The 27,799-nt window shown below is 37.7% G+C and overlaps 1 protein-coding gene, 1 non-coding gene and 1 pseudogene across 4 annotated transcripts in view; 1 reads left to right on the top strand and 2 right to left on the bottom strand.

Moving 5' to 3' along the window:
• TET1 (tet methylcytosine dioxygenase 1) overlaps positions 1 to 27,799 on the bottom strand; it is a 135,784-nt gene that overhangs the window by 40,410 nt on the left and 67,575 nt on the right. For all 3 annotated transcript variants that reach the window (XM_027530769.1, XM_027530770.1, XM_027530771.1), the window contains exons 4-6: positions 7,176 to 9,492; positions 4,103 to 4,193; positions 3,476 to 3,569 (exon numbers count right to left, since the gene is read on the bottom strand). In XM_027530769.1, the coding sequence (XP_027386570.1) occupies positions 3,476 to 3,569; positions 4,103 to 4,193; positions 7,176 to 9,492 (2,502 nt within the window). The remainder of the gene's footprint in view (positions 1 to 3,475; positions 3,570 to 4,102; positions 4,194 to 7,175; positions 9,493 to 27,799) is intronic.
• On the bottom strand, positions 13,282 to 15,587 carry LOC113885450 (annotated as a pseudogene).
• Positions 26,919 to 27,025, top strand: LOC113885625. The gene has a single exon (XR_003509277.1). It is a non-coding gene; the product is annotated as a U6 spliceosomal RNA (small nuclear RNA).

The following is a 27,799-nucleotide window of genomic DNA, read 5'->3' as shown; positions in this document are numbered from 1 at the left end:
AAAGAAAAATGAAACCATTCAAATATTATAAAAAGAAAATGTGAAAAATATTTATAAGCTAGAGGTTGTAAAAGTTTTTCTAATTAAGATACACTAAAGTCATAAGCAATGGCAACCCACTCCAGTACTCTTGTCTGGAGACGCATGGACGGAGGAGCCTGGTGGGCTGCAGTCCATGGGGTCGCAAAGAGTCGGACACGAATGAGCGACTTCACTTTCACTTTCCAGTTTCATGCATTGGAGACGGAAATGGCAACCCACTCCAGTGTTCTTGCCTGGAGAATCCCAGAGACGGGGAAGCCTGGTGGGCTGCCGTCTATGGGGTCGCAGAGTCAGACACGACTGAAGCAACTTAGCAGCAGCAGCAGCAGCAGCAGAGCCATAACAGCAAAGTTTTTCATTAAAAATTTAACTTAAATTTTCATCTCATTTAAAATTCAGAATGTTAAAAAAATATGACAAAGAAGGACTTCCTTGGCTGTTCAGTGGTTAAGACTATGCTTCCATTGAAAGGGGCTTGAGTTTCATCGCTTGTCAGGGAACTAAGATCCCCCAAATTTAAAAACAAAAAACAAAAAACAAAAAAAGCAAACAGAAAACATATTTGCAACTTATCACAAATGGTTAATTTTCTAAAGAACCTTCTATAAAAATCAATAGAAGCCAAATAACGCAACAGAAAAAAATGGACAATGTGTATTATTTATTACTTTAAAATGTTTTGAAACAACAACTTTTTCAAGAGTGAATAAAATATAAAAATCACTAAATCACCGACTCGATGGACATGAGTTTGAGTGAACTCTGGGAGTTGGTGATGGACAGGGAGGCCTGGCGTGCTGCAATTCATGAGGTCACAAAGAGTTGGACACGACTGAGCGACTGAACTGAAGTGAAACAGTGTTTAGGTTTATCTTCATCAAAACTCTTACATGCGGTGATTGACCTGTTTGGGTTTATGTTGTGGAAAACCATGTAACTTTCACAGCTGAGTTGACAGGAGTGTACACAGCAAGACAAGAAGCTGATCCTTGGGAAACAGGACTTCACAAACACTGACATCATCCCGCTCCAAGTCACCTCAAACACTAACATGAAGGAAGCATCAGGGAAAATTCTACACTTCTAGGGAGCATTTCAGAAAATTTTAGTTCTTGAGAAGCAAGATGACTCCAGGAAATACTCGTGTTACTACAGAGTAAGCGAACTTTAGTCCAAAATGTGTTTGTGATAGCTGATATGTCTCAGGGCCAGTTTCTTCCCATCTACACAATGAAATGACTGATAAACTTTAATTCACACTTGTATCCCGAGTATCTAGCCTGGAGCCTGCCAATGAAAAGTTCTCAATAAATACAAGTTCCTTCACTTACCTTTCTCATCCTAAAATTCTATTTATCTTCCAAATTCACCCACACTGAACAAATTAAAGGCAGGTATCTTATTTGGGACTCAATTCTACTGCACAAAACAGAAAACTTCCTAATAGGTTTTAAAGACGTGAAAACCAAAAAATTCTGTTATGTTAGAGAAATCCAGGTTTAAGAAGCCTGAGGATGGGACTTCCCTGATGGCCCAGAGGTTGATTCCGAGCTCCCAAAACAGGGGGCCCAGGTTCAATCCCTGATCAGGAAACTAGATCGTACAGCAGTTCTACTGGTATCAGAGATGCAGGCTCCTGTCGTCTCCCCATCCTAAAATATATTTTCTATTATCAAGTCAATTCGTAGTATCACATGATTTCTGTATCTCCAACTATTGAACCCATGTTCTATAGATGATGAGGGAAAGGAGACAGATACAAAAGAGTACATTCTGTATGGCTCTAATTCTATAGAAACTATCTAAAAGATCTTTATAGACATGGAGGTTAAAATAGTGGTTATTATACATGGAGTTACCAATGGGGAGCAGGCAAAGGGAGCCTTCAGGGGTGCTACAAAGATTTACATCGCTGTCTGGAGTAGTGTTATATGTGCAGAGAATCACTTGATATTTTGACAAGACTATGCACTCCAAATAGACTGAGGAAACTGGAAGTATTCTAACACACTTAGTGTTCACGCCCAGTTCTCGTGCTATCACTGCTGTCACCTTCCAGAGGTTGGTTGAAAAATAACCAAGATAGGGATTTCCCTGGCAGTGCAGCGGTTAGGATTCCCTGTGCTCCCCCTGTAGGGAGCATAGGTTTGATCCTTGGTCAGGGAACTAAGATCCCACATGCCAGATCAAAAACAAAAACAAAACAAAGACATACAGTTTTCTAGAAGAGATGCAGGTGCACCAATCGTCTTGCTTCAGGAATAGCCAGGTCCAAACCCTCTTTTTTTTTTTTTTTTAATGTTTTTTTGTTCTTCTGAAATGGGCATAAAAATAATGAGTTTTATTTTTCCAAAATCTTAAGAGTCCCTCTGTGGGGATTAATGAGGCAATGTATGTCAAGTACTTAACATGGTGCCTGATATTTAATGAAAGGTAGTGGTTACTGTTATTATTTATTATCATCATGATAGTCGTCATTACAAACAAATGATAGGACAGGATCTCAAATGATCCTTTAGTGCAAATTTCCAAAGAAACTGATCAACATACTTGTAAATGTGAATATCTTCCTGAAAATATACATTTGGCTAGGCAGGTAATGACATTGTTTCTCTGTCGAGAACTTTCAAAAGAAGCTAAATCCAGTTCTTACCTCTGATAGCACCACAGTTTTAGAAAACTCAAAGTAGTTATAGAAATAATTTTGGAAATATATTGTAAAATTTTTGATTTTGCCTTCAATACTGCATGACCTTCATTAAGGTGGCCCCATGAAACAAATGGGCTTTCCTGGTAGCTCAGCTGGTAAAGAATCCGGCTGCAATGCAGGAGACCCTGGTTCGATTCCTGGGTTGGGAAGATCCCCTGGAGAAGGGATAGGCTACCCACTCCAGTGTTCTTGGGCTTCCCTGGTGGCTCAGATAGTAAAGAATCCACCTGCAATGCAGGAGACCTGGGTTCAGTCCCTGGTTTGGGAAGATCCCCTGGAAAAGGGAATGGCAACCCATTCCAGAATTCTTGTCTGGAGATTTCCATGGACAGAGAAGCCTGGCAGGCTATAGTCCATGGGGTTGCAATGAGTCAGACATGACTGAGCAAGTAAAACACATACATATATATTTACTTACTATTTATTTATGCTGTCTAATTATAAGAGCACTCTACACTCTCTAAAAAGTAACAACAATAACAAACAAACAAAAAAAACCTGGTAAGAATGATGACTCTAGATCACTACATACAGATTAGGAATGCCATACCCTTTTGTTCATTAATATAAAAAGCCCAGGCTAAGACAGATAGCTTCCTTATTTCCTTGGGAATAAGGGAAGTGGGTATTTTCCTAGTCCATGTTTTCATGGAAAAAATTACTGACTTAGTTTTTATGTAGAGTAAATCCATTTTGGAAAATGTATAAGTACAAAATACTTACCCACTTAGCAACTGGACACCCATTAGAGCTTTTTCCTTCTTTCCCCGTGTACACTACTATTTCTATCCTTACTGCATTTCCTTTTTGACCATACCTAAGTATGAAACACAGTGAATGGAAAATCATTGAAATAAACTTTTAACATCGTTATGGGAATAAGATTTACAGAAGCACAAAAATCAAACACTCCTCATAATAATAACTTTGTTAAAAATGTACTTGTGTGTGGCAGATATTTTTGTTGTCCAGTTCTATTTACTTGTCCTTAAGGATCACTTTTTTAAAAAATGGCCTGGCTCCAAGACAAGCAAAACCAATGTGAATGTAGTGTTGACAAAGGTAATTTTAACTATTTCTATGATTATACAGTAACAGGAAAATAAGTATGTCTGCATTTAACAAAGACAGCCTTGCTTCGTGAGGGTCTTTATTGAGTTCCCAATGGCTCATGTGAATGACTTGGCAGGAACACCAGGACACTGGGCTTTTCCTGGGTGCTAAGAAACATCCAACTCATATTCCTGAAGGTTTTCCATTCACCTCCTGTTTGTTCCCAGAAAGTATATCTCTGCATTGAGTTAGGTCCCCAATAATCAATGATTTTAACAGGGAAGCATATTTCCTCACCTATTCTCCATGATTTCCCTGACAGCAGCAACACTTGGTCCTGCCCCAAGGTGTGTATAATATGGGCCTTTGTCTTTTTGTATAACTCGATCTGTGGAAGGAACAAGATTATTAGACCCAAAGCTTTACAGAATTGCATAGGGGCGCGGAAGAGCTAGTTTTACTTTTTTTTTTTTTTAAATTCAGAACAATGAATCTTGACAAGATTTTGGTAAGCTTTAGTAATTAAAAACTGGGACAACAGGCCCTGGAGTGTAACTTATCCCTTTTTTCTGCTCCTAATTAATCCATTCTTTCCTGAGAATCAGAGGAGGAAAAACATATTTTAAGTTGTGGTTAACATTTATTCTCAGATCTTCTGCTTTTAAAAAGACCTATAAAAATTGAGGTACGAAATTAAGTTATCCTAGAGCAATACATCTTAAAAGCTTTGCCTCAGAATCCTATTAAAATTGAGCCCCCCCAAGAAATTGAGCCCAACAATTGCACTGCTAATTTATTTTACTACACACATGCATAATTATTTATAATGCACGTGTACACAAGAATCTTCATTGTTACAATAATATGTAATATCAAAAGAGAGAAAAATGGAATCTTCCAATTAAATAATAGTTAAAATTTAGGGTTATTTATACAGTGGAATATGATACAGCTATTAAAACAATAGCATTTACAGACATTGAAAAATCCAAGTTAAAAAGCAAGCTGTAAAAGTAGTATGTTTTAAAAGCCTTAAATTTTGTAAAACTTATAAAATTTTTTTTTACAAAAAAATTTTGTGAATATTAAAATCACTAACAATATTAATTCAATAGAAAAACTGTAACAGCTAGTTTCCTCTAAAAAAAGATATTCGCACCACATTTCTGTACCATTTGAGTTTTTGTGAGTATGAATTAAGTACTTCTTAGAAAATGTCATTTTTAATTTGGCCTCTGAGAATCATGTCTAACTAGAATCATTGGGGAATGCATGTCTACCTACATCAGAAGGCTATTACTTACCATTTTAATTGGATATCCAATAAAACATAGGATTATTTTTGTGGCTACTTAAGCAAGATAGCAGTGAATAATTTTTTATTTATTGGTGATCTAGGGCAGGACTTCCCAGGTGTCTCAGTGGTAAAGAATCTGCCTGCCAATACGGGAGACATGGATTCGATGCCTAGGTCGGGAAGATCCCCTGGATAAAGAAGCAGCAACCCACTCCAGGATTCTTTCCTAGGAAATCCCATGGACAGAAGAGCCTGACAGGCTACAGTCCATGGGGTTGCAAAAGAGTTGGACATGACTTAGTGACTAAACAATACAACAATCTAAGGCAATGGTTCTTAATCATGGATGGTTTTGCCAAAGGGGATATTTAGCACTATTTTGAGTTATGACAACTGTATGCATGTATGTGTGTGCGTTTTTGCTAGCTAGTGAGAAGAGGCCAGGGAGGCCACTAAACAGCCTACAACAGATAAAGCAACAGGTAACAAATACACAGATAGCAAAGAATTACCCCACCTAAAATGTCAGTAAATTTGAGGAACACTAACTACCCTAGTTTTGCTAGGACATAACACTTTCTTAGAAATCCTTTACCCTTGGATATGATTGGGATACTTTACCCTCACTTGGGATGATTTCTGAGTCTGGTCTTTTGTTTTTCTTTTTAAATTCCCATCTCTACACAATGAACACAATAATCTCAAATGGAACAATTATAGGAAAACATGTAACTGACAGTGTATTATTACATAGTTCCAGGTCCACTGCAGATACTGAATAAACTTTGAAAGCCTGGCTGTCTCAATTCCTACAATGTTACAAGATAGTATGTATAAGGAAAGAGTTTTCAAACTAGCTAATCATCTTATCGAAACTATGTATAAGGTTAAATTAGACTAGCTCAGGTCTATACATATTTATGGCATTTTAAAGACTACTTTTCCATGTTTAATGACTTATTAAAAAAAAAAAAAAAGGTCTCTTTTTCAGATTTTTGATGCAAGAGGATGGAAGTTACAAATACAGCCTCTGGAGTTGGGACTGCCTGTCTTTGAATTCCGGTTGAATCATTTACTAGCCATGAACTTCTCTGATTCAATCTCTTCACTTATAAAATGGGGATAATGAGCATTCCCTTTGGTGGGTTTTTGTTAATATAACAAGTCAAGGATGCAGCAGTTATGAGACTTGCAGGGAAAGATCTGGAATCTGAGCCATTATCATTACCACACTCTCCTGTCCTTGGTCTGAGAATCTCTCTTTCCCAATTCAACCCACTCAGACAGCGCTGTCACCCCTCCAGACTGTCCGACCCTTCTAAAAGGCTCTTCATTCTGAGAGGAGCCTATCTTTGGTGCCTGGCATGAGGTAGGCTGTCAAAACAGTGCTGAATGATGGGCAGAAAAATGGAAGGATTCATTTCAGAATATTAAATGCACTTTGAATAATCAAGAACTGAAAGTAATTGTTATACTTCACTATTTTTTCTATTGTGGTTAAAAAAGTATATCAGAATGATATACTTACTCCATCCTTCCAATCAGTCCTTTAAGTACCCATTCTTGAATCTACCAATGAATCATTTTCTTCTTGACTGGATTAGCAGTTACACAGATACTTTTCTTATGGTTATTTAAGTTATATATATATTTTATGTTCTCTGCATACATGTTTAAAATGTACAACTTAAAAATACTTGATTTTAAACAAAAGGCCTAAGGGTTGAAATTTTTCTGAATATAGGAAGAATAAACTGTGATAAAGTATTAAGGGATTCATTCTTATGATGTGCACAATAAACAACTTGAGAGACATCTAGCTTGAGCGAACTCCAATTTTCCACTTAAGAAAGTTTCTGGAGTACCAGTTGCATTTCCCATTTATCTGAGCTGCATGAAAGAAAAGGTCCCACAGAAAAATGGATATAGAATTATTTAGTCCATCCTAGCTAGAATATGAATGGGGCCAAAATGTCACATACAAAAACACAAATCAAACTTTATTTGATAATGATTTGAGGCAATTAAGGCAAAAAAAAAAGAAAAAAATGAAACACACATGCATACACTTACCAAGACAGTTGCAAGTAGGCAATTCAGAATCTTTCGTTGTGGACACAAGGGTTTTTGTAGGATTGGTAAAGAAGTTCATCGCATAATCATTAAAAGTTTTCTGTGCACTGTTTATTGGGGAAAATTCTGATGTTCCAACACTAGATGAACAGACATCCTCTTCATTTTTGGTAGAAACCACTGTAATTCCACCTGAACATACTACATTTAGGTTCCTGAGAATTTGTGCTGGGTCTGGTAACGGGGTCTCATGAGAGATACCAGGAAATGTTGGCAGTCTCTGATGCATGAGTTGGTCTTTAACATCCTCTTGGAACTGTCTTTGGTCACTGCCATCCAGGACATTAGCACACTGGTTGGTTGGAGAGGCTGGCTGGAGTAAAGGATGAGCTTTCTGATTGACATTCACTGTTGGCTGTACCTGAGTATATGCATTTTCTGAAAATGCCTGCCCAGTGGATTCTGTTTTTAACGGGATTATGGGGATAGAATCCAAGGGTTCAACCTTCATCTTTTCCTGTGCTAATTCAGGATAATATCTCTCAAATTTTATCTGAGCAAGTGGAGGAAATAATTTTTTGTGTTCTAATGCTGAACTTGTTTGAGTCAGTGGTTTCCATACTTTAGTTAGGGGAGGAATTTTTCCCAACAGAATGGGAAAATCATGTGGACCAAATTGACCAAATCTTTGAAATTTAGATGCTATCCAAATGTCATGTAATTTACTATACTCATATGACAACTGTTCCTGCTTTTTCTGGTCATTTTCTTGACAACTTATGACCATGTGCTTTTTTTTCCGTCTATCTCTTGATGGAGTAGATTTTGTCTTTTTCTGGATTGTGTTCTTTTGCTTTATTACTGATGAACCTTGATTATTTTGAACACTGGAAGGTGGTTTCTGTGGTGGTGTGCCCATCTCCTGGTTATACTTTTGCTGTACATTATATGCAACAAGGCTTGTTGGTGTACTTTCAACTTTTTTGTCCTCTGGTTTCACATAATTGAATTTAATCATTGATGCAAGTTGTGTTAATTGTGCGGCAACATCTTCTTCTATTTTACTGTGAACTGAATCTTGACATGATGAATCATCCTTTGAATCCACCTTGATGCTGTTGTCCAGTGACTGGTTACAATACTCTGATTTGCTAGTTATTGTGGTCAACTGCTGCAAATTCCTAGAACTGTCAAGAGTAATCCTACCTTGCGCAGTATTTTTATTGGTATCAGTTTTAGATGAATTTGAATTTGGTATAAAAAGTGAATTTGTGACGGTTGAATTTTCCTGTGCCTTTGTGGATGCTTGGTCACTAGGTGAGCTGTTGTGTGACTTAGAAATGCTATTTTGGCCATTGAACACTACAGCATTGCACGAGCTTTGCTTTTCCAAAGACGGACAGTGATGAAGGCTCTGTGACTCCCCTTTTAAGTTTGGGTCTTGGAAGTCTTTTCTCACAGAATACAGAATAGCTTTACAGCTGCTAAGCAAACTAGCTGTTCTCTGTTCTGTTTCTTCATCCTTCTCTGACTTTGATGGAGAGGAATTTTCTGATGGGGCTTCTGAAAGTTGTGTGAGAGCTTCTATGGCCACTACTTGTTCTAGTGTTAATCTCCTATCTTTCATTAGGGATAGGAGACTTGGTTGAAGTGTTGATCCTTCTTTTAGTTCTCTATTTGCTATAATTTCTAGGGATTTTGGTTGATCACTTTCATTGTGTATAGTAGTATGACTATTTGAGTTGCAGTTCACAGGATCTGGGAAAGACTTACAATTAAAGCCAGGCTTCTGAATAACCAAAACATTACTCTTCCCCTTGAGATGATCACAGCTCGCACTAGAAGCAATGGTGCTCATGACATTGTTATGGTTTGCGGTGTCTTTCAGGAATTTATAAGGATTGTTTTCAAATGCCTTGCCAAGTTCTTCAATGTTGATTTTTTTAAAAGACAAATTTGTTTCAGTTGGTAAATAGTGTACATTTTTAATGCCATTTCTTACAGTTTGTGCAAACAATTTTTGAGGTTCAAGGAGGTCAGTAAGTAGAATTTTTTTCCTGTCATCTTCAGAGTTTTTCAAATTTTCAACTTCTGTTTTAATTGTATTAAATTCTCCTTTGACATGATCAGTTAAGTGTGATTTCTTGTTTTGTGTCCAATTCTCCACTTCAATACCTGTCATACTTTCTTCATTTTTAGTTACATTTTCTAAGGTACATGAATTCAATTCCAATCTCTGTTCTTCCTCATGAGCACAACTACTGTATTCCATGGATTCTGACTTGGGGCCATTTACCAGTTTGTTGTCAAAATCTGCCTATAAAATAAACACAGAAATTACTCATATAATCTACTCCGATACCTGAGGAAGAGTCATAAGAACTTTACAATTTAAAAGCAACTAAATGTGAAGTCCCTGAAAACATTTTATTTTCACTTTTTATATTTTCTAATAATTTATAAAAAATCAATAAGGGGAAAAGAAAAAAGAGAGGTAGAAACCATTATAATCCCATGCCTGTTAATGTTTTGGTATACTCATTTTTTCAAAAATAAAATTTTTTTACAATTAAAAAAAAAATTGTAAAATATTTTCACAATTGGTGTCATGGCAACCCTCTCCAGTGTTCTTGCCTGGAGAATCCCAGGGACAGGGGAGCCTGGTGGGCTGCTGTCTCTGGGGTCGCAGAGAGTCGGACACGACTTAGCGACTTAGCAGCAGCAGCAGCAGCAATGAGCAATACCTACTATTTCAATGCAAACTGTAATGAGACACACACATACAAAAAAATCATACATCATCATAGGTAAACCTATGGCTGGTTCATGTTGATGTAAAGCAATTATCCTTCAATTAAAATAAATAAATTAAAAAATATATAAATCATAAATACTTATATAGCTTGCTGAGTTTTCACAAAACTGCTATGTACCCAAATCCCACCAAGAAATTTACATCTAATAAACAAGGTCCTACATTATCGCACATAGTATATTTAATATCTTATGATAAACCATAATGGAAAAGAATATAAAAAAGAATTTATATACATATAACAAACACTTCCTGTACAGCAATTACACTGCAAATCAACTATATTTTGATTAAAAAAATTTTTAATTAATTTTTAAAAACTTATCATCATCACTCCAAAACCAAAGCGTAACCACTGATTTGGCATCTTAGATTTCTTTTGCTTATTTCCATACTTTATACAACTGACTTTCTTTTACTCAAAATTTTGTTTGTGGTAGTCTTCCATGTTGTAAAGTATAATTGTAATCCATTGATTCCTCCTGCTATACAGTAATTCATTAATTGAATATACAATGTATTTTTGTGTTCTACTGTAGATGGACATTCATTTTTACGTTTTTGGCTACAACAAAGTACACTATAACATATTACTGTTATCTTTTGGTGAACTTATATATACATGGGGTGGAGGGAAGTGCTGGATCATTCAGTGTGTGTATTAATATATGTGCATGCACCTTCAGCTTTAGGAGACAGGCCAAATAATTTTCTACAGTGGCTATCGATATATACTCCCACAAGAATTATTAATATGTTTCTATTTTTATTAACAATTAGTTCACATTCTTATCAAAACTTAGCATTTTCTGTCTTAACACATTAACCATTAGGGTGAGTGGGTAGTGACATCCCTTTTTAAAATTTTTTTGAGATGAACTTCCCATAAGATAAAATTCGTCATTTTACTATTTCAAGTTGTATAATTCTGTGATTGTATACACAATATTGTGCAACAATCACCTTTAATTCCCGAACACTGTCATTGCTTCTGAGAGAAACACTGAACTCACCAAGGAATCAGTATTCCCCTCTCTAATCCGTATTTTTTGTAAACCTTGAAACAAGGATTTCCCTGGCAGTCCAGTGGTTAAGACTCTGCACTCTCAACGCAAGGGGGCACAGGTTTGATCCCTGGTCAGAAAACTAAGATCCCGACTGCCGCACAGTGTTCATCCAAAGTTATACCACAGGATGACACAAGAGGGGACATTTCTGTCAGGAGTAAATAGAAAATAATCTTTATATTTAACATGGTGCTAGATGTTTTAGTCAATGCCTGAAAGACAGTAAAATCTAAATATAAAAATATTGAATAAATGATTATATAATTGACTCTAATAGAAAAACCAAGAGTATTGACTAAAAAGAAAAAAAGATTCAGAGTTCAGAGTTCATATCTAATTTCCTGTCAGGGTACAGGTTACATAGGCTATGTTTAACATGTCAAAATTCATTTCAAAAATGCAATATCATATATACATTATCCTATATGTATATTACATACACATAACAACTTTTTAAAAATAAATAAGATAGCCAATTTTTTTAAAGCAATATATAAAATTTTAACATTAAAAGGACTAATAAGTTAAGCATTCCGGGTAAATAAACAAATTAAGAGAATAAGTTCAATAATATTTAATATTATTGTTAAAATGCTGGCATTTGTAAGCAGCAGAGAAAATTATCAATTTCTTAATAATGACAAGAAAGATGTTTGATCCTTATAACATGCAACAAAAATTCCAGATATATTAGTAATTTAAACAGAAGAAAATCTAGAAAATAGGAAAAATCTTCCAAAGCAAGAGCAAAAAGTGGCAAGCCATAATAAAAGACAGAATCCTTTGACTACATATAATATTAAGACTCTGAAAGGCAAAGACACCATAATATGCTTTTTAAATTGCTGATCACAACCTGAGTTCCAATACCAATTTCATGCTTTGTAACAAATGCTTTTTTAATAGAATATTAAAGAAAAATAAGTATACTATATTTAGTAAAGATAAGTATTATCATAAAAATCTTTTATGTATGGTTTTGTGTCCATGTACTGAATAATGATGTAAACTGTATTTACTTCCTGATATGCATAGCTACTTACAAAGGTAGGAGAAATATTGTCAAAATTAAAGTGAAAATTTCATTGAAAAATTTTTATATTGAAATTTTTAAAAAATCAAGTGACAGACTGGATAAATACAAGATATATAGTTACTGTTCTTAAAGAAAAAAAAAATTTCTGAGAAATTAAAAAGGAAAATGACTCAATAGAATACTGAGGAAAGAACAGGCATAAGTACTTCACTTCGGTGGAAATCAAAAGGATCAAACTCTATCCAACTTCTTACTAGAAGAAAATGAAAATAAATGCAATCCAAATTGCAACAATAAAATGTAAGCAAATCATAATGCAATATAACATTTAGAGAAAATACGAAATAAACCCTCATATATTCACATTGTGAATTAATGTGCAGTCATTACTCAATGTATCAATCTAGTGATTGCATGGCAAGTTATTAATAATACATCATTAACCCAAAATAATGTGTGATAACATGTGATAAATTAAAATATCTTTTAATTTAAAATATACAAACAGTACGAATTCCCTGGCAGTTCAGTGCTTAGGACTCAGCACTTTCACTGCCTTGGCCCGGGATCAATCCCTGGTCAGGGAACTAACGTCTCACAAGCTTTGCTGGCATGGTAAAACAGAAAGTACGTCCAAATAATGTATTCATCACAAAGTGGATATAGAACGAACATACCTCAACATAATACAGGCCATTATAATAAGCCATAAGCCCAGAGCTAACATCATATTCAACAGTGAAAAGCTGAAAGCATATCCTGTAAGATCAGGAACAAGACAAGGATACTCGCTCTTACTACTTTTATTCACAATAGTATTGGTAGTCCTAGACATGGCAATCAGACAGAAAGAAGAAATAAAAGATGGCTAAAGATATCACATCAAAAGATGTTCAGCATCACTAATCAGAGAAATGCAAATCAAAACCACAACTAGAATTCACTTCACATCAGAATGGCTATCATCAAGAAGACCACAAATAGCAAATGTTGGTGAAGACGTGGAGAAAACAGAACCATTACACATTGTTGGTAGGAATATAAATTGGTGCAGCCACTATGGAGAACAGTATTGAGGTTCCTCAACAAAGTAAAAATAGAATTACCACATGATCCAGCAATTCCACTCCTAGGTATTTATCTAAAGAAAATGAAGACAGTAATTCAAAAAGATACATACACCCTCAATGTTTATAGTCGATTTTTTTTTCAAATCAATTTATTATTATCCTGACAGCTGGCATCATTAATACTTTGATAGAAACCACTTAAAATTAGCCAAACATATAAGATAATCACATGCAGAAGATATACAAAGTATAACCATTTAAACGGAGAAGGCAATGGCAACCCACTCCAGTACTCTTGCCTGGAAAATCCCACGGATGGAGGAGCCTGGTAGGCGGCAATCCATGGTGTAATAGATATAATTTGTACTTGACCATAACTTCTGTACCCAGAAATGATTGTAAAATTAAAATCTAAGATAAAATCTGTATACCATATACTTTGAGTGCTTTACATCTTAGAAAACAAAGGTAGTCTTTCACTGTTACATATTTAGTGTCTCCGGTGAGTTGAGAGAAACACCATAAAACTTCGAATTTTTGTGCTTTTCTCTTATTAACCATTGTGCATGCTGTGGTGCTCTGAGGTAGGTCTGGTGAAGGTCCATGAGACAAGGCTTTAGAATTTCCAGCGGATATCCAGTCTTTTATACTAATGAGTCAGGCCAGCTTTGTCTCATGGCTGTGTAGACTGCTAAATGAAAGACCACAGCCGTGATAACCGATGGCATATATTTTAGATATGAGTCAGCGTCTATTCAGAGAAGGCAATGGCACCCCACTCCAGTACTCTTGCCTGGAAAATCCCATGGACGGGGGAGCCTAGTAGGCTGCAGTCCATGGGGTCACTAAGAGTCGGACATGACTGAGTGACTTCACTTTCACTTTTCACTTTCATGCACTGGAGAAGGAAATGGCAACCCACTCCAGTGTTCTTGCCTGGAGAATCCCAGAGACAGGAGAGCCTGGTGGGCTGCCATCTATGGGGTCACACAGAGTTGGACACAACTGAAGCGACTTTGCAGCAGCAGCAGCACCAGTGTCTATCAAACTTCGCTCTCACAAAAGCACTGCTAAACTTTCAACTTTGCCTTTTGCAGGCTGCTGATGCAAAAAGTACTGGGTAAGAAGCTGATTATTGTTTGTACAGCTAAGTCAAAAGCAAGGACTTTCAAGACTAGGTGCTCCATTCTCAGAACCTGTTTCTTGATACAAGTGTCATCTGTAATGTATACAAATTCTGCTACTTCTGGGGGTCTGTATCTTCAAACTTTGAGGCTAACAGCATAGCAGCAGTGCCCGTAAGTTGAAGCTTTCCTCTCAACACAGACATGGATGAAAGAAACCTATAAAGGTAGTTCACAGTCAAATGCAGGGTCTCATTTTGTAGTATATTCTTCTCCTACGTCAGCTAACCAGCCTGCGAGGATAGCCTTCATACTGTTAGTAATGTCTGGCTGTTTCTTCATGTAACCCATGTTAGGCTTACATTTAACCCCCATTTCCTAAGGTATGTGTGAACATCCTCATGGTAGTCTGGTACTTCATTAACATTCCCTGGCTTTTCATCTTCCAATACAATTGATGTGAACATAGTATGTGGTGACTGCAAACTACAATCCACGGGGTAATCAAGAGGTACCAGTGGTTTTCTTGGTCCTGGTAAAGTAACAGCCAAGACATCTTCACTTTCTGCTTTTTTAGATTCAGTTGGCCTCTTTTGCATCCTTCTGCTTCATCTATATGAATGGTAAAGGCAGGCTGTTTACTGTTTAATTTCCCGGGAGGAACAGTGATATGCTCATCATTTATAGGAAGATCCTTAAGAGGTGCAACCCATCAAGTGTTAGGCCTCTGGGGTGCTGGACCCCTCGAGTTTCCGGCCTTCAGTACCACCAGCCCACCTGGTCGGGGACTGCCTCCTTCTCAGGGTTGATGTTCTCCTAGTCCTCCAGGAACGCTATCCGCTGCAGTGTTAGCGCCGAATCCGCCTAGCGGGCCAGTGGCCGGGGCGGGGAGCTGCCCACCATCACTGGGGCGCGGTGGTTCAGCCCTGCGCCAAGCAGCTTGCACTGCATCCCGCAGACCTCCTGAGGACCTCTCCAAACGTACCCCCGTGGCAGCCTGAGCCAGCCTGCTCGCCCACCCAGGGGGACCGTGTAGGAGCAACAACGTTGCTAAAGGCGGAGGCAAGCACTGCCAGGCCTGGAGGGGCAAGGACGCCTCGGAAATGAAGCGATCCTGCTAAAGTAGCCCGTTCTTGCAGTTCAAATGTATAGCAGAAATTATTTAAATAGCCAAGATATGGACACAACCTGCATGTCAATCAACAGATAAATGGATAAAGATGTTGTTTTATTATAGAAACTGGAATGTACTCAGCCATAAAAAGGGATGAAATTTTGCCATTTGCAACAACATGGATGAACTTGGAGAATATTATGCTTAGTGAAATAAGTCAGACAGACAAATACTGTATGATATCACTTATATCTGGAATCTAAAAGATAAAATGAATGAATTTAACAAAACAGAAACGGAATCATAGGTATAGAGAACTAGTGGTTACTAGTGGGGAGAAGAATGGGGGGGAGGGTCAAGTTGGGGTAGGGAATTAAGAGATACCAACTACTATGTATAAAATGAATAAGTTAAAAGGACCTAGTATACAGCAGAGGCAATGTAACCAATATTTTTTGTATTTTTTCTTCTTTTGTAACCAATATTTTATAGTAACTTTAAATAAAGTAAATAATCTTTATAAAAATTTTGCATCCTTTGTCGTATACCTGAAACTATTATTTTAAATAAACTATTCCTCAATTTAAAAAATACATAAAATCAACTTATTTAAATAGATAAAAATCTAAATAAAGTATATATAGGTTTGTTTTTAAAAAGAAGTGTTGAAAAGAAACCAATTTATTTGCCATTACTATTTAATCTTGAATACTAACACGGGGAAGGAAAGAGCAATTCTTAGGAATTGTACAACCCAGGATGTGCTACTTAACCTTAACTAAACCTTAACTTAAAGTTTTCTCTTTTTAAGAGATCATATATGATTGTGATGGTAATTAAGTGAGATAACTGTCAGATAATAACCGACTCAAGAGCACGGTGACAATGAGCTATCACTAAAAGAGAGTACAATTTCATCACAACAGTTATAATTCCAAAGCCATTAGCTCTATTCTCATATAGTCATTACCTGCAACAACTCATTTAATCTTCATACAACCCTGACATAGGCACTGTGGAAAGATGCTCAACATTAAAAGAAATGCAAATTAAAATGACATTTTTCATTTATCAGAATAGCAGTCAAAAAGTTTGACCACCTAGACCCTTGGACAAGCTGTAGGGAAATAAACTCACATATTGCTGGTGAAAGTACAAAAGGGTGCAATCTCTATGGAAGACAATTTGGCAATAATTATCAAAATTAAGTGCAACTTTAATACAGCAGTTTGAAATTTATCCCAGTTATACTTGCATATAACTACATGTTTTGACAGCTTTGTATATTTAAACAAATAGCTGAAAAGATTCCAATGTCCATCTGTAGCAGGCTAATTCAATTGTGATATAGCTATATAATGCCTTGAAACCATAAAAAAGGATCAAAAATTCCATAGCTAACAGGAAAAGATTATATGTGAGACACATTTTGTATAAAAAGAAATAATATACACATTCATATTTGCATAAAGTTACTCTGGAAGAAACTAATGGTAAATAGAAAGAGTTTAGGAGCAATTCTTTATAGTGAGGAAACAGCAAAGGTTTATTTAGGCCAGATATGATTAAAAGCTATTTTGACTTTTTAATATATTTCCCTTAAAAGTAAACCAAAATTGACAAAGCACTCTATGCAAAGACTTCTATGAATAGTAAGTGAAAGAAATCTAAATGCAGAATAGTTTATGTAGTATCAAACTACAAACAAATTAGAGCATGAGGAAGAGTGCAGAGTACATATTTTTTTATAATATTTGTTTAAGATATTTTAGGAAAGCTACATACAACAGTCAACATTTGTCTTTTAGAAACTCTACTCAGTGGTATTCTGATAAAGGTTTAACAATCAACTTGGGAAGTGGTGGGGAGGAAGCCCTATTTTGTAGGGTTGGCCAATTTTTGTGGTGCCAATCCACTATCAAAGTGACCAACTAAGCAAGAGTTGGGAAGAAATGCACACACGTAATAAGCTGGAAGGAGCTGTTTCCATGACATCACCAAGAGCGTGAATCCAACTACTTGAAACAGGCCCCAGTGACCACAGTTTTTAATGATGATTTTATTGGCATTTAATCTGCCTAGGTATAGTGTATTTCCTGAACATCCATCTTGAAGTGCAAATTATTGGGTTGGCCAAAAATTTCTTTTGGGTTTTTCTGGAAGCTGTCTGTTACGGCAAAACCCAAATAACTACCTACCTGTGTTTGTGTCTCTTCTCCTACCCCAGCCCCTCCCCCACAGTTCCATTCCTGTCCTCTACTACTCCAAAAAGACCCAAGGGTACAGTTTAAAAGACAGTAAATGATTTCAAAGTCCCCTAGTTGTCTGTCTTCCATTCAATACCCATCCCACGATTACAGGTTGCGTGTACTCTGAACTAACAGGAATGTTGAACTCCTGAGATGAGATCTGGATCCAGTAGTTCCCAAGCTATTGCCATGTTCTCATTTTTCCACATTCCTATCCTCAGGACACTTATACCTACTTTTGCAGGAGCCAAATGGTACTGAGGAAGTCAAGTGAAGCCGTTCACTCGTGTCCGACTCTTTGCGACCCTAGGGACTGTAGCCCACCAGGCTCCTCTGTCCATGTGATTTTCCAGGCAAGGATAATGGAGTAGGTTGCCGTTTCCTTCTCTAGGGGATCTTCCCGATGCAGGGATCGAACCTGGGTCTCCCGCACTGGGGGCAGACGCTTTACCATCTGAGCCACCAGGGAAGTAGGAAAGAGGGCTTCTCTTCTGAAAATTCTGACTCTGCCCTTTGAACAGGATCTGATTGTAGCCCTCCCAACACACGCTCACATTCCATACGTGCTGTATTTCCTACATCCAGAAACAGGTACCCAGACTAGATGAAAAAATAAAAACTCTGAAAATACTTTGAGAGCTTTGGTCCAACAAGACTATGACCTTTACTATACAGGTAAATCAGTTTGTTTCTTAACCTACTTTTCATTTTTTTCCCACCCCTTATTACAGAAGTCTTTTAAAACATTTTTTCCCTAATATTCCTCCCCAGAAGATCTTAATACCTCCCCAAAAGATCGTCATATCATAGATATAGTGTGTATGTGTTTACATACAGTGACCTCATTGTGATATCTTAAGTTTTTTCAACCCCTCCCCCACCAAGAACCAATCTTTTTCACCTCCTTGGAGGAAAAAGCAATTTTAAAAACTAACAAGTAGAGCAGCAAGAGCAGCCCACAGTGTATTTATCCCTAATCAGAAGAAATACCTTCCAAGTCTGCTTTCTCAACCTGAAAACTGAGCATATGAAGAAAAACCCAAGGAAAAACCACTGAGGCCTCTGTTAAGTTTGACTTTAAGAAAACACAATCATTCCTGATACTGTATTTTCCTCTCTCACATTCCCTTTAAAATACACCAAGAAAAAGATGCAGAGGTCAGCCCTGCTCTCCAACCTACTACCAAACAATGCTCACCACAACTGCTTGCTAACAAAATCAAATTTAAGTCAAAAGTAAAGACGAACCAGTGACTCACCAAAGATCCACCTAAGGAAATTCTAAAATAAGCATTTAACACACACATACATCAAAAATATCCTCCTTCAAAGGGGATCTACTTTATTTTATTAGAGCAGTGACATTATCTACTCCAGAATCCCAGCCATTAATTTCCCCTTTTCCTTTTTTAGGCATAAAAAAGGAATATCTGCCCTACCAAGATTTGTAACCCTAACATTCTTTTTTAGTTTTGCCTCTTATCTGTTTCTCCAGTTTGCCTACAGCTACCCAGTGAGGGGTTTCAAAGGCCACAGATAGGCAGGGCTGGGTGGGTCAGCCGGATGAGAGGGAGCATAGAGACTGGATGACTATACACCCCAACCTGTCCTACCTTGGTGCCACAGGGCCTCATGGTTTTTCCAAGCTTGTGCCGAATGGGAGCCATGGAAGAAACTACAGATGTTTCTCAATTTTCTCCTTCAGATCCAGAAGCCAGAACCAAAAGCTTTCCTAAAGTTTTCATTCTTAACCCCCAAAACTCCACCCTCATTTGGCCACAGGGTTTTAGAATCCACAATAAATCCTTTACTTGGGGGTGGGGCAAAGGAGGAGACTTAACTAAAGGGAGGGACAACTTCTATTTAGTCAAAAACCAAGTTAATTGCAAATGAGTTCCAAAAGTATAAACCTAAGAGCTAAACTTCTCTAGCCGTAGATGACCTTGTCTTAGACCACCTCCTCAGAAGCTAAGAGCCAGTATAATTTATTCCTAGTCAAAAAGATAAAAATCCAGAACTTTCCTGGCGGTCCACAGAGCTCAAGTTCAATTCCCTAGTCAGGAAACAAAGTTCCCACATGCCTCGAGGCATAGCAAAAAAAAAAAAGTATGTAAGACATTAAAAAAAAAAAGAAAGAAAGAACGATAAGAACCCCCTCTCTGGTGGCAAGGCTAAAAGCACCAAGGCCAGGACTGTCTGTCAATAAGAGCCCATTATGGTACCTCCCTCAGAAAAATGATGAAGAAAATTGAAATCAGCCAGCCCACCAAGTACACTTGCTTCTCTGGTGGCAAAAACAAAATGAAGAGACAAGCTTTGGGGATCTGGTTCTGTGGTTCCTGAAAAGGTGGCAGGTAATTCCCAAACCTACAGCACCACTTCTATCATGCTATAGTTTGACTGAAGTAACTCAAGGTCCACCGTTCATAACGTTGCTAGCCTATAATAAATGTGTTAATTCACGTAAAAACAACAAAAGACAAAAAAAAAAACCCAAAAACTCAGACTCCAAATCTGCCTCAAGCTATCAACCCACTAAATCCCCTCCTCATTCAATTATCTTCAGGGGTTACCCCTCAAGGTTATGAATGACTTCTGAACTGCCAAATCCAAACATTCCTTAAATATCACACACCTACTCTGCTCTTCTGCAGATCCCCAAGGGCATTCTCTAATGACACTAAAATCTAGATCTCCCCTGGAGTCCCTCTGTCCCTTGAATGTCTGTCCCTTGGCTGTAGGTGTGTCTCCCAAGCCTGTTCCTTAGAAGATTCTAAATCCACTGCCTTTTTGTTCTTCACACTTTTTGTGAACAACCCTATCCAAGCTTAAAATTAATAACCAACTCTATGTTCAGTGTATTATTCTTAACACTTTTTTACATACCCTAACTGTTCCATATATTTTTAATAATGTGAGCTTTCCCGGAATGAAAATGGTAACTCCCCTTTCTATTGCTTACCAACCACATGGCATAAAGCTCTATAGATCCCTTTTGCACCTCAATTTCCTTATGATAACTCAACTTACACACACGACTATATATAAAATAGATAACCAACAAGGACCTACTGTATTGCACACGGAACTATACTCAATAATTTATAACAACCTATAAGGGAAAAGAATCTAAAAAAGAATTGCACCTGAAATTAACATGACATTGTAAATCAACTAGTATTGTTGCTGTCCAACTCTTTGCGACCCCATGGACTGCAGCACACCAGGCTTCCCTGTCCTTCATCATATTCAGCAGCATGCTTAAACTCATGTTCATTGAGTCAATGATGCCATCCAACCATCTCATCCTCTGTTGTCCCCTTCTCCTCTTGCCTTCACTCTTTCCCAGAATCAGGGTCTTTTGTAATGAGTCAGCTCTTCGCATCAGGTGGCCAAAGTATTGAAGCTTCAGTTTCAGCATCAGAACTTCCAATGAATATTCACTATTGATTTCCTTTATGATTGACTGGTTTGATCTCCTAGGAGCTCAAAGGACTCTCAAAAGTATTCTCCAACTTTACAGTTCAAAACACTAATACTTAAATTAAAAAACAATAATTTCTCAGGACTTAAAAAATAATTTTAAAAAGATAAATAACTACTGTATAGCACAGCACATACTACATCTATTTATCCGTCTGTGAGTTATAGCAGAACAGCATTACTCTTTAAATAAAATATCATAACTTAATCTCCAAATTCAGTATATGCACATAGGTTTCATACAGGGCTTCCCTGGTGTCTCAGATAGTAAAGAATCTGCCTGCTTTGCAGGAAACCCGGATTCAGTGCCTGGGCCAGGAAGATCCCTTGGAGAAGGGAATAGCAATCCACTCCAGTATTCTTGCCTGGAGAATTCCATGGACAGAGGAGCTGGAGGGCTACAGTCCATGGAGTCAAAGAGTCAAACATGACTGAGAGACTAACACTTTCACTTTTCACACAGGGTTCTCACAAATTATTAAGGAAAGGAGTGAAACTGGGACCCAATTTAGAGGCTAGTTCTTAAGGAAGCAGTCAGAGGTCACCGTCTATTTCTCCCACAAATATTCCTTGACCTATAAATCCTCTTCAGAATAACCCTGGTATGTTTTACTTTCTAGTATAACTTTTTCTTCAAATTTGTTAGTTTCATATAATTAGGAGAAAAAGATACAGTGAAAACTTCCTGGTATTAAGTAATACCGTAATATGAATTGCCATATTAATTTTAAAAACAAAAGAAGAACGTACAAATTGCAGATTATTTAATCTGACCACAGTTTTTGCAAATGCAGTTTACATGCACTTTTTTGGGTTTGTTTGTTAATGGCACTTAAACTCTACTCAAGATTTCTGGAGATTAGTAATCCTGTTTTCCACTAGGGTTTAACCCCTGTCAAATCATTCCACCTGGAATGTTCCCTCATGATCAAAGATAATATTCAAAGACCTTGCCTCACCTAACTCCCTCCAGAAGGCCATCAGATAACTAGCTAATTCATGATCCTATGAGGAACCAAGAAAGGTTTTAGTTTTTGATGCATTCCACATCGCCCATATGCATGCGTGCACACTGGTGGCACAGTGGTAAAGAACCCTTCTGCCAATGCAGGAGACACGGGTTCAATCCCTGGGTCAGGAAGATCCCCTGAAGAAGGACTGGCAAACCACTCCGGTCAGTATTCTTGCCTGGAAAATGCCATGGACAGAGGAGCCTGGTGGGCCACTCTTCGGGGTCCCAGAGTCAGATATGACTGGCCATGGACACACATCCAGGCTTATGGCCCACATGCCTTGGGTCTCTGCTCCCTTCCTCCAACATTTCCCTTTGAAGAAAATATGTCTATTTCAGTTTAGACTTTCTAAGAATAATAACATAATCTCCAAGAATACTGACTATTTATTCAGCACTTAGCTGGTGATGGTATGCACAGAGGTATTTATACATTCCTAACAGAAAAGTCAGAGAGCATTCTGGAGTCAAAGATCAGTAAATCTCTTCCAGCTACCTTCTTCCCCACGGCCTAGGACACACTGAAATCTTTTGTCTTGAGAAAACAAAAGCCTCCAGAAATATTTAGCTCCCACCCTACCTCACTGCACTGTTCACAAAGAATGTCATCCAAACTGCAATCACCTACCATGTACCTTCAACCCACTATAATTAGGCTTCTGCTCCCACTACCCGACTGAAACTATCCAAGATTCACCACTGTAGTCCAGTTGCTCACTTAAGATCCTCCTTTCAGTTCTGAGTCCATCATTTCAGTCTCCCTGGTTGGCTTCTTTCCCCACATATAAAGGATAGTATTTCCCTTTGTCTCCTCTCCATTCACCCCATTTACTGGCACACTTGCCCTTCAGTCTATGATTGCCTGCTGTTGATTCTCACATCAAGAAAAGATATTCCTCCTGAATGTGAAATTTATCCACTAACTGGACATCTTTACCTGGCAGTTACAACTGAACCATGTCTAAAAGGGCTTCCCTGATGGCTCAGATGGTAAGGAATTTGCCTGCAATCCAGGAGACCCAAATTCTAACCCTTGGTCAGGAACGTCCCCTGGAGAAGGGTATGGCTGGCAACTCCAATATTATTGTTTGGAGAATTCCACGGACATAGGAACTTTGGTGGTCTACAGTCAATGGGGTCGTAGAGTGTCAGACAGGACTGAGTGGTTAAAACTTTCATGTCTAAAAGTTAATGAATTACTTCATTCTTTGGGCTTGCTTTAACCCCCAAATCCATCTAATGACCCATGAGTCTTCTGAGAAGCCATTAAGTTAAGCAGTTCAGTTCAGTTCAGTAGACCCTTCCATTTATCCCTGTGTTCCCCATTCCTACTTCTTTGCCTCCATACATTCATTCAAAATGCTTATAGAGACCAATAACAAGGCATGTATCCATCAAAAGTAGAGAAAAGGGACCAGTTCTTATGGAGCTCACATTTTAATGAGTGTTAGATAGCAAACATTGTCAGGACCTAAGCTACCCTGAGTGGATTAATCTCAGAATTCAGATTGGCTTGCAGAATACAGCACTCCGAAACCTTCATGCTGTTCTAAGGAAGCACTGTCCAATGTAAATACAATGTGAGCTACAGAAATCATTTCAAAGCTTTTAGGAGGTATTTTCTTTAGGTAAAAAGAAGCAGGTAAAATAAAATTTAATATATTTCTGTTTAAGTCACCATAGCAAGCATATTATTTCAGCATGGAATTATTGTAAAAATTATCAGATAGTTTACATTTTTACATAAAACCTATGAAATTTAGTGTATATTTTATACTTAATGAACCGCAATTCAATGCTAAATATTCAATGATTGAAAGAAAATGTAGTGGTACCAAAATAAAGTTGTATTTTAAATTTTAAAATTAAAATAAAATAAAAATTGGTTTATCAGTTGTCCTACCCAAATTTCTAATTATTAGACAATGCAGTTATTTATGGAATTCATTTGAAATGCAAATCTAATTGCTTTAGGCTATATTCCACACTGCACCTGGCTAAACAACAACATCACCCAAGGGGGTTCTAGAAACCACACATTCTAAACTAACCCCTGCCTGGTTCCCTTAGATCTGAAGCTAAAAAGCCCATAAAGACTCAAAGAACAGCCTGGTAAAGGAAAGAGGGAATCAAGATTCCCCAGAGCAAAATTCACATTTTTCAGTCTAGCAAGCAAGGCCTCCAAGTTCCTGGCTTTGGGCCATATTTTACAGAATGTCTCTTAAACCAACCATTCTCCCCTACCCAGCCCTACCCCCAGCCTTGCTTCCTCTAGGCTATTTTAAGCAGCCCTATGATCAAGTAGAACTTAACATAGAAAGCTTTTTGGTCTTCAAATTTGCCTCTAATAAAGAACTAGAGGAAATGTGACACTGTGGAATCAAGTATTTCTTAATTCCCCAGCTTTTTATATATTTTCTTCTTGCTGTTGGTGGTGGTGTTTTTATTTTTTTATTTTTTGGTCCACATCACAAGTCACGAGGGATCTGATCTCTCAAACAGGGATGAAACACTTTCCCAGATGAAACACTTTCCCACTTTCCCACATCAGTGGTAGCCCAGATTAAACACTGGACTGCCAAGGAAACCCCAGATCAAATATTTCTTTTTGTTTCAAATCGATTATTTCTTATCCTGCTGCCTCACTCAGATAAAAGGGGCTTCCCTGGTGGCTCAGATGGTAAAGAATCTGTCTACAATGCAGGAGATCCAGGTTCAACCCCTGGGTTGGGAAGATCTCCTGGAGAAGGAAATGGCAATTCACGCCAGTATTCTTGCCTGGAGAATCCCATGGACAGAGGAGCCTGGCAGGGTACAGTCCATGGGATTGCAAAGAGTTGGACATGACTGAGGGACTAATGCACTCAGATAAAACTGAACACTCCCTTCTTTACTATCTCTGCACACATATTTAACACATCAATTGATTGCACTTACTTGTTTTGTTGTTCAGTCACTCCATCATGTCTGACTCTTTTGAGACCCCATGGACCGTAGCAAGCAGGCTTCCCTGTCCTTCATTATCTCCTGGAGTTTGCTCAACCATGTCCACTGAGTCAGTGATGCCATCCAACCATCTCGTCCTCTGTTGTCCCCTTCTCCTGCCTTCAATCTTTCCCAGAATCAGGGTCTTTTCCAATGACTCATCTCTTTGAATGGTGGTGGCCAAAGTATTGGAGCCTCAGCTTCAGCAACAGTCCTTCCAGAGAATATTCAGGGTTGATTTCCTTTAGCATTGGCTCGTTTGATCTCCTTGCAACCCAAGGGACTCTCAAAAATCTTCTCCAACATCACAGTTTGAAAGCATCCATTTTTGGTCCTCAGCCTTCTTTACTGTCCAACTCTCACATCTATACATGACTACTGGAAAAACAATAACTTTGACCATACAGAACTTTGTCAGCAAAGTAATGTCTCTGCTTTTTAATATGCTGTCTAGGCCGGTCATAACTTTTCTTCCAAGTAGCAATCATCTTTTAATTTCATGGCTGTAGTCACCATCTGCAGTGACTTTGGAGCCCCAAAAAATAAATCCGCCACTGTTTCCATTTTTTCCCCTTTTATTTGCCATGAAGTGATGGGATCATATGTCACGATCTTAGTTTTTTGAATGTTGAGTTTTAAGCCAGCTTTTTCACTCTCCTCTTTCAGTTTCATCAAGAAGCTCTTTAGTTCTTTGCTTTCTGCCATAAGAGTGGTGTCATCAGTTTATCTGAGGTTATTAATATTTCTCCCAGTAATCTTGATTCCAGCTTTTGCTTCATCCAGCCCAGCATTTCACATGATGTACTCTGCATATAAGTTAAATAAGCAGGGTGACAATATACAGCCTTGAGGTACTCCTTTCCCGATTTGGAACCAGTCCATTGTTCCAGGTCTGGTTCTAACTGTTGCTTCTTGACCTGCATACAGGTTTCTCAGGAGGCAGTAAGGTGGTCTGGTATTCCCAACTGTTTAAGAATTTTCCACAGTTTGTTGTGATCCACACAGTCAGAGGTGTTTGCATAGTCAAGGAAGCAAAAGTAGATGTTTTTCTAGGATTCTCTCGCTTTTACTATGATCCAACAGATGTTGGCAATTTGATCTCTGGTTCCTCTGCCTTTTCTAAATTGAGCTTATACATCTGGAATTTCTTGGTTCACATACTGTTGAAGCCTAGCTTGGAGGATTTTGAGCCTTACCTCGCTGGCATGTGAAATGAGCACAGTCGTGCAGCAGTTTGAATAGTGGTTCTTTACTAATATGAGAATATTTATGTGAGACTTTCCTAGTGGTCCAATAGTTAAGATCCTGCATTCCACTGCTTGGTGCATGGTCTCGAATTTAGGTGGGGAATTAAGATCCCACTGTGGTGTGGCCAAAAAAAGATTAAAAAAAAAAAGTTTGGAGAATTTTTATGTAAAGCTTGTTTGAGCTGCATCATAACAACAAATGTTTCAAAAGGATACAGGACTGGGTGAATAAAGTACCGTAGAATATGTCTGTACAATGGAATTCTAGGTATTCACTAAAGTAGCCTGTATTGCAATGACAAAATTTCAAAACATAGTATTAAAAAGGGCAGCTGAAAAATTACATATGATACAGTCCTCTGTGTGTGTATGTGGAAAGTGTTAGGGAGAAGTATCTATGTAAGTGTAGATTCCAATCATCAGCTACCTTTATAATAAAGGTTGTAAAAATTCTAATTACATTAAAAATAGAAATAAAAATTCAGAAAACCACATCCAGGAAACTTCAGTATCAATAAACTTTCTATGAAAAACTGTCTCAGTGCTCGCTTCAGCAGCACATATACTAAAATTGGAATGATACAGAGAAGATTAGCATGGCCCCTGTGCAAGGATGACACGCAAATTCATGAAGGGTTCCATATTTTTATGGAATTTAGAAAGATGGTAACGATAATCCTGTATGCAAGACAGCAAAAGAGACACAGATGTATAGAACAGTCTTTTGGACTCTGGGGGAGAGGGAGAGGGTGTGTTGATTTGGGAGACTGGCATTGCTGAGGGCCTATATATAACAGCATATATGAAACAAATCGCCAGTCCAGGTTTGATGCATGATACAGGATGCTTGGGGCTGGTGCACTGGGATGACCCAGAGGGATGGTATGGGGAGGGAGTTGGGAGGGGGGTTCAGGATGGGGAACACATGTATACCCATAGGGATTCATGCTGATGTATGGCAAAACCAATACAATATTGTAAAGTAATTAACCTCCAATTAAAATAAATAAATTAAAAAAAAAAGAAAAGACAAGAGTATATGTATATGGAAAAATAAAACAAATAATTTTTGAAGATAAAAAAAAAGAAAGAAAAACTGTTTCATTCCAAAAATAATAAGTAAATAAAAATTAAGGACTTAATGGATATTTTTCGCAAGAAGACAAACAGGTGGCCAGCAGGTACATAAAAAGAAGCTAATCATTATTCATTATTAAAAAAACACAAATCAAAACCACAATGAGATACTACCTCAAATAAAGTAGTGGCACTATTCAAAATAGTCAAGGTACGGAAACAACTTCAGTGTCTGTCAATTGATTAATGAGTAATGGGTACAAAAAATGTGGTATATATACAGAATGGGATTTTATTGTCTTTCAGTTCAGTTCAGTCGCTCAGTCATGTCTGACTCTTTGCAAC

The sequence above is a fragment of the Bos indicus x Bos taurus genome, chromosome 28 (assembly GCF_003369695.1).
Source record: "Bos indicus x Bos taurus breed Angus x Brahman F1 hybrid chromosome 28, Bos_hybrid_MaternalHap_v2.0, whole genome shotgun sequence".
In the NCBI taxonomy this organism is placed as follows: Eukaryota; Metazoa; Chordata; class Mammalia; order Artiodactyla; family Bovidae; genus Bos; species Bos indicus x Bos taurus.
The sequence above is the reverse complement of the archived record's forward strand: the minus strand, read 5'-3'. Positions and strand labels throughout refer to the sequence as shown.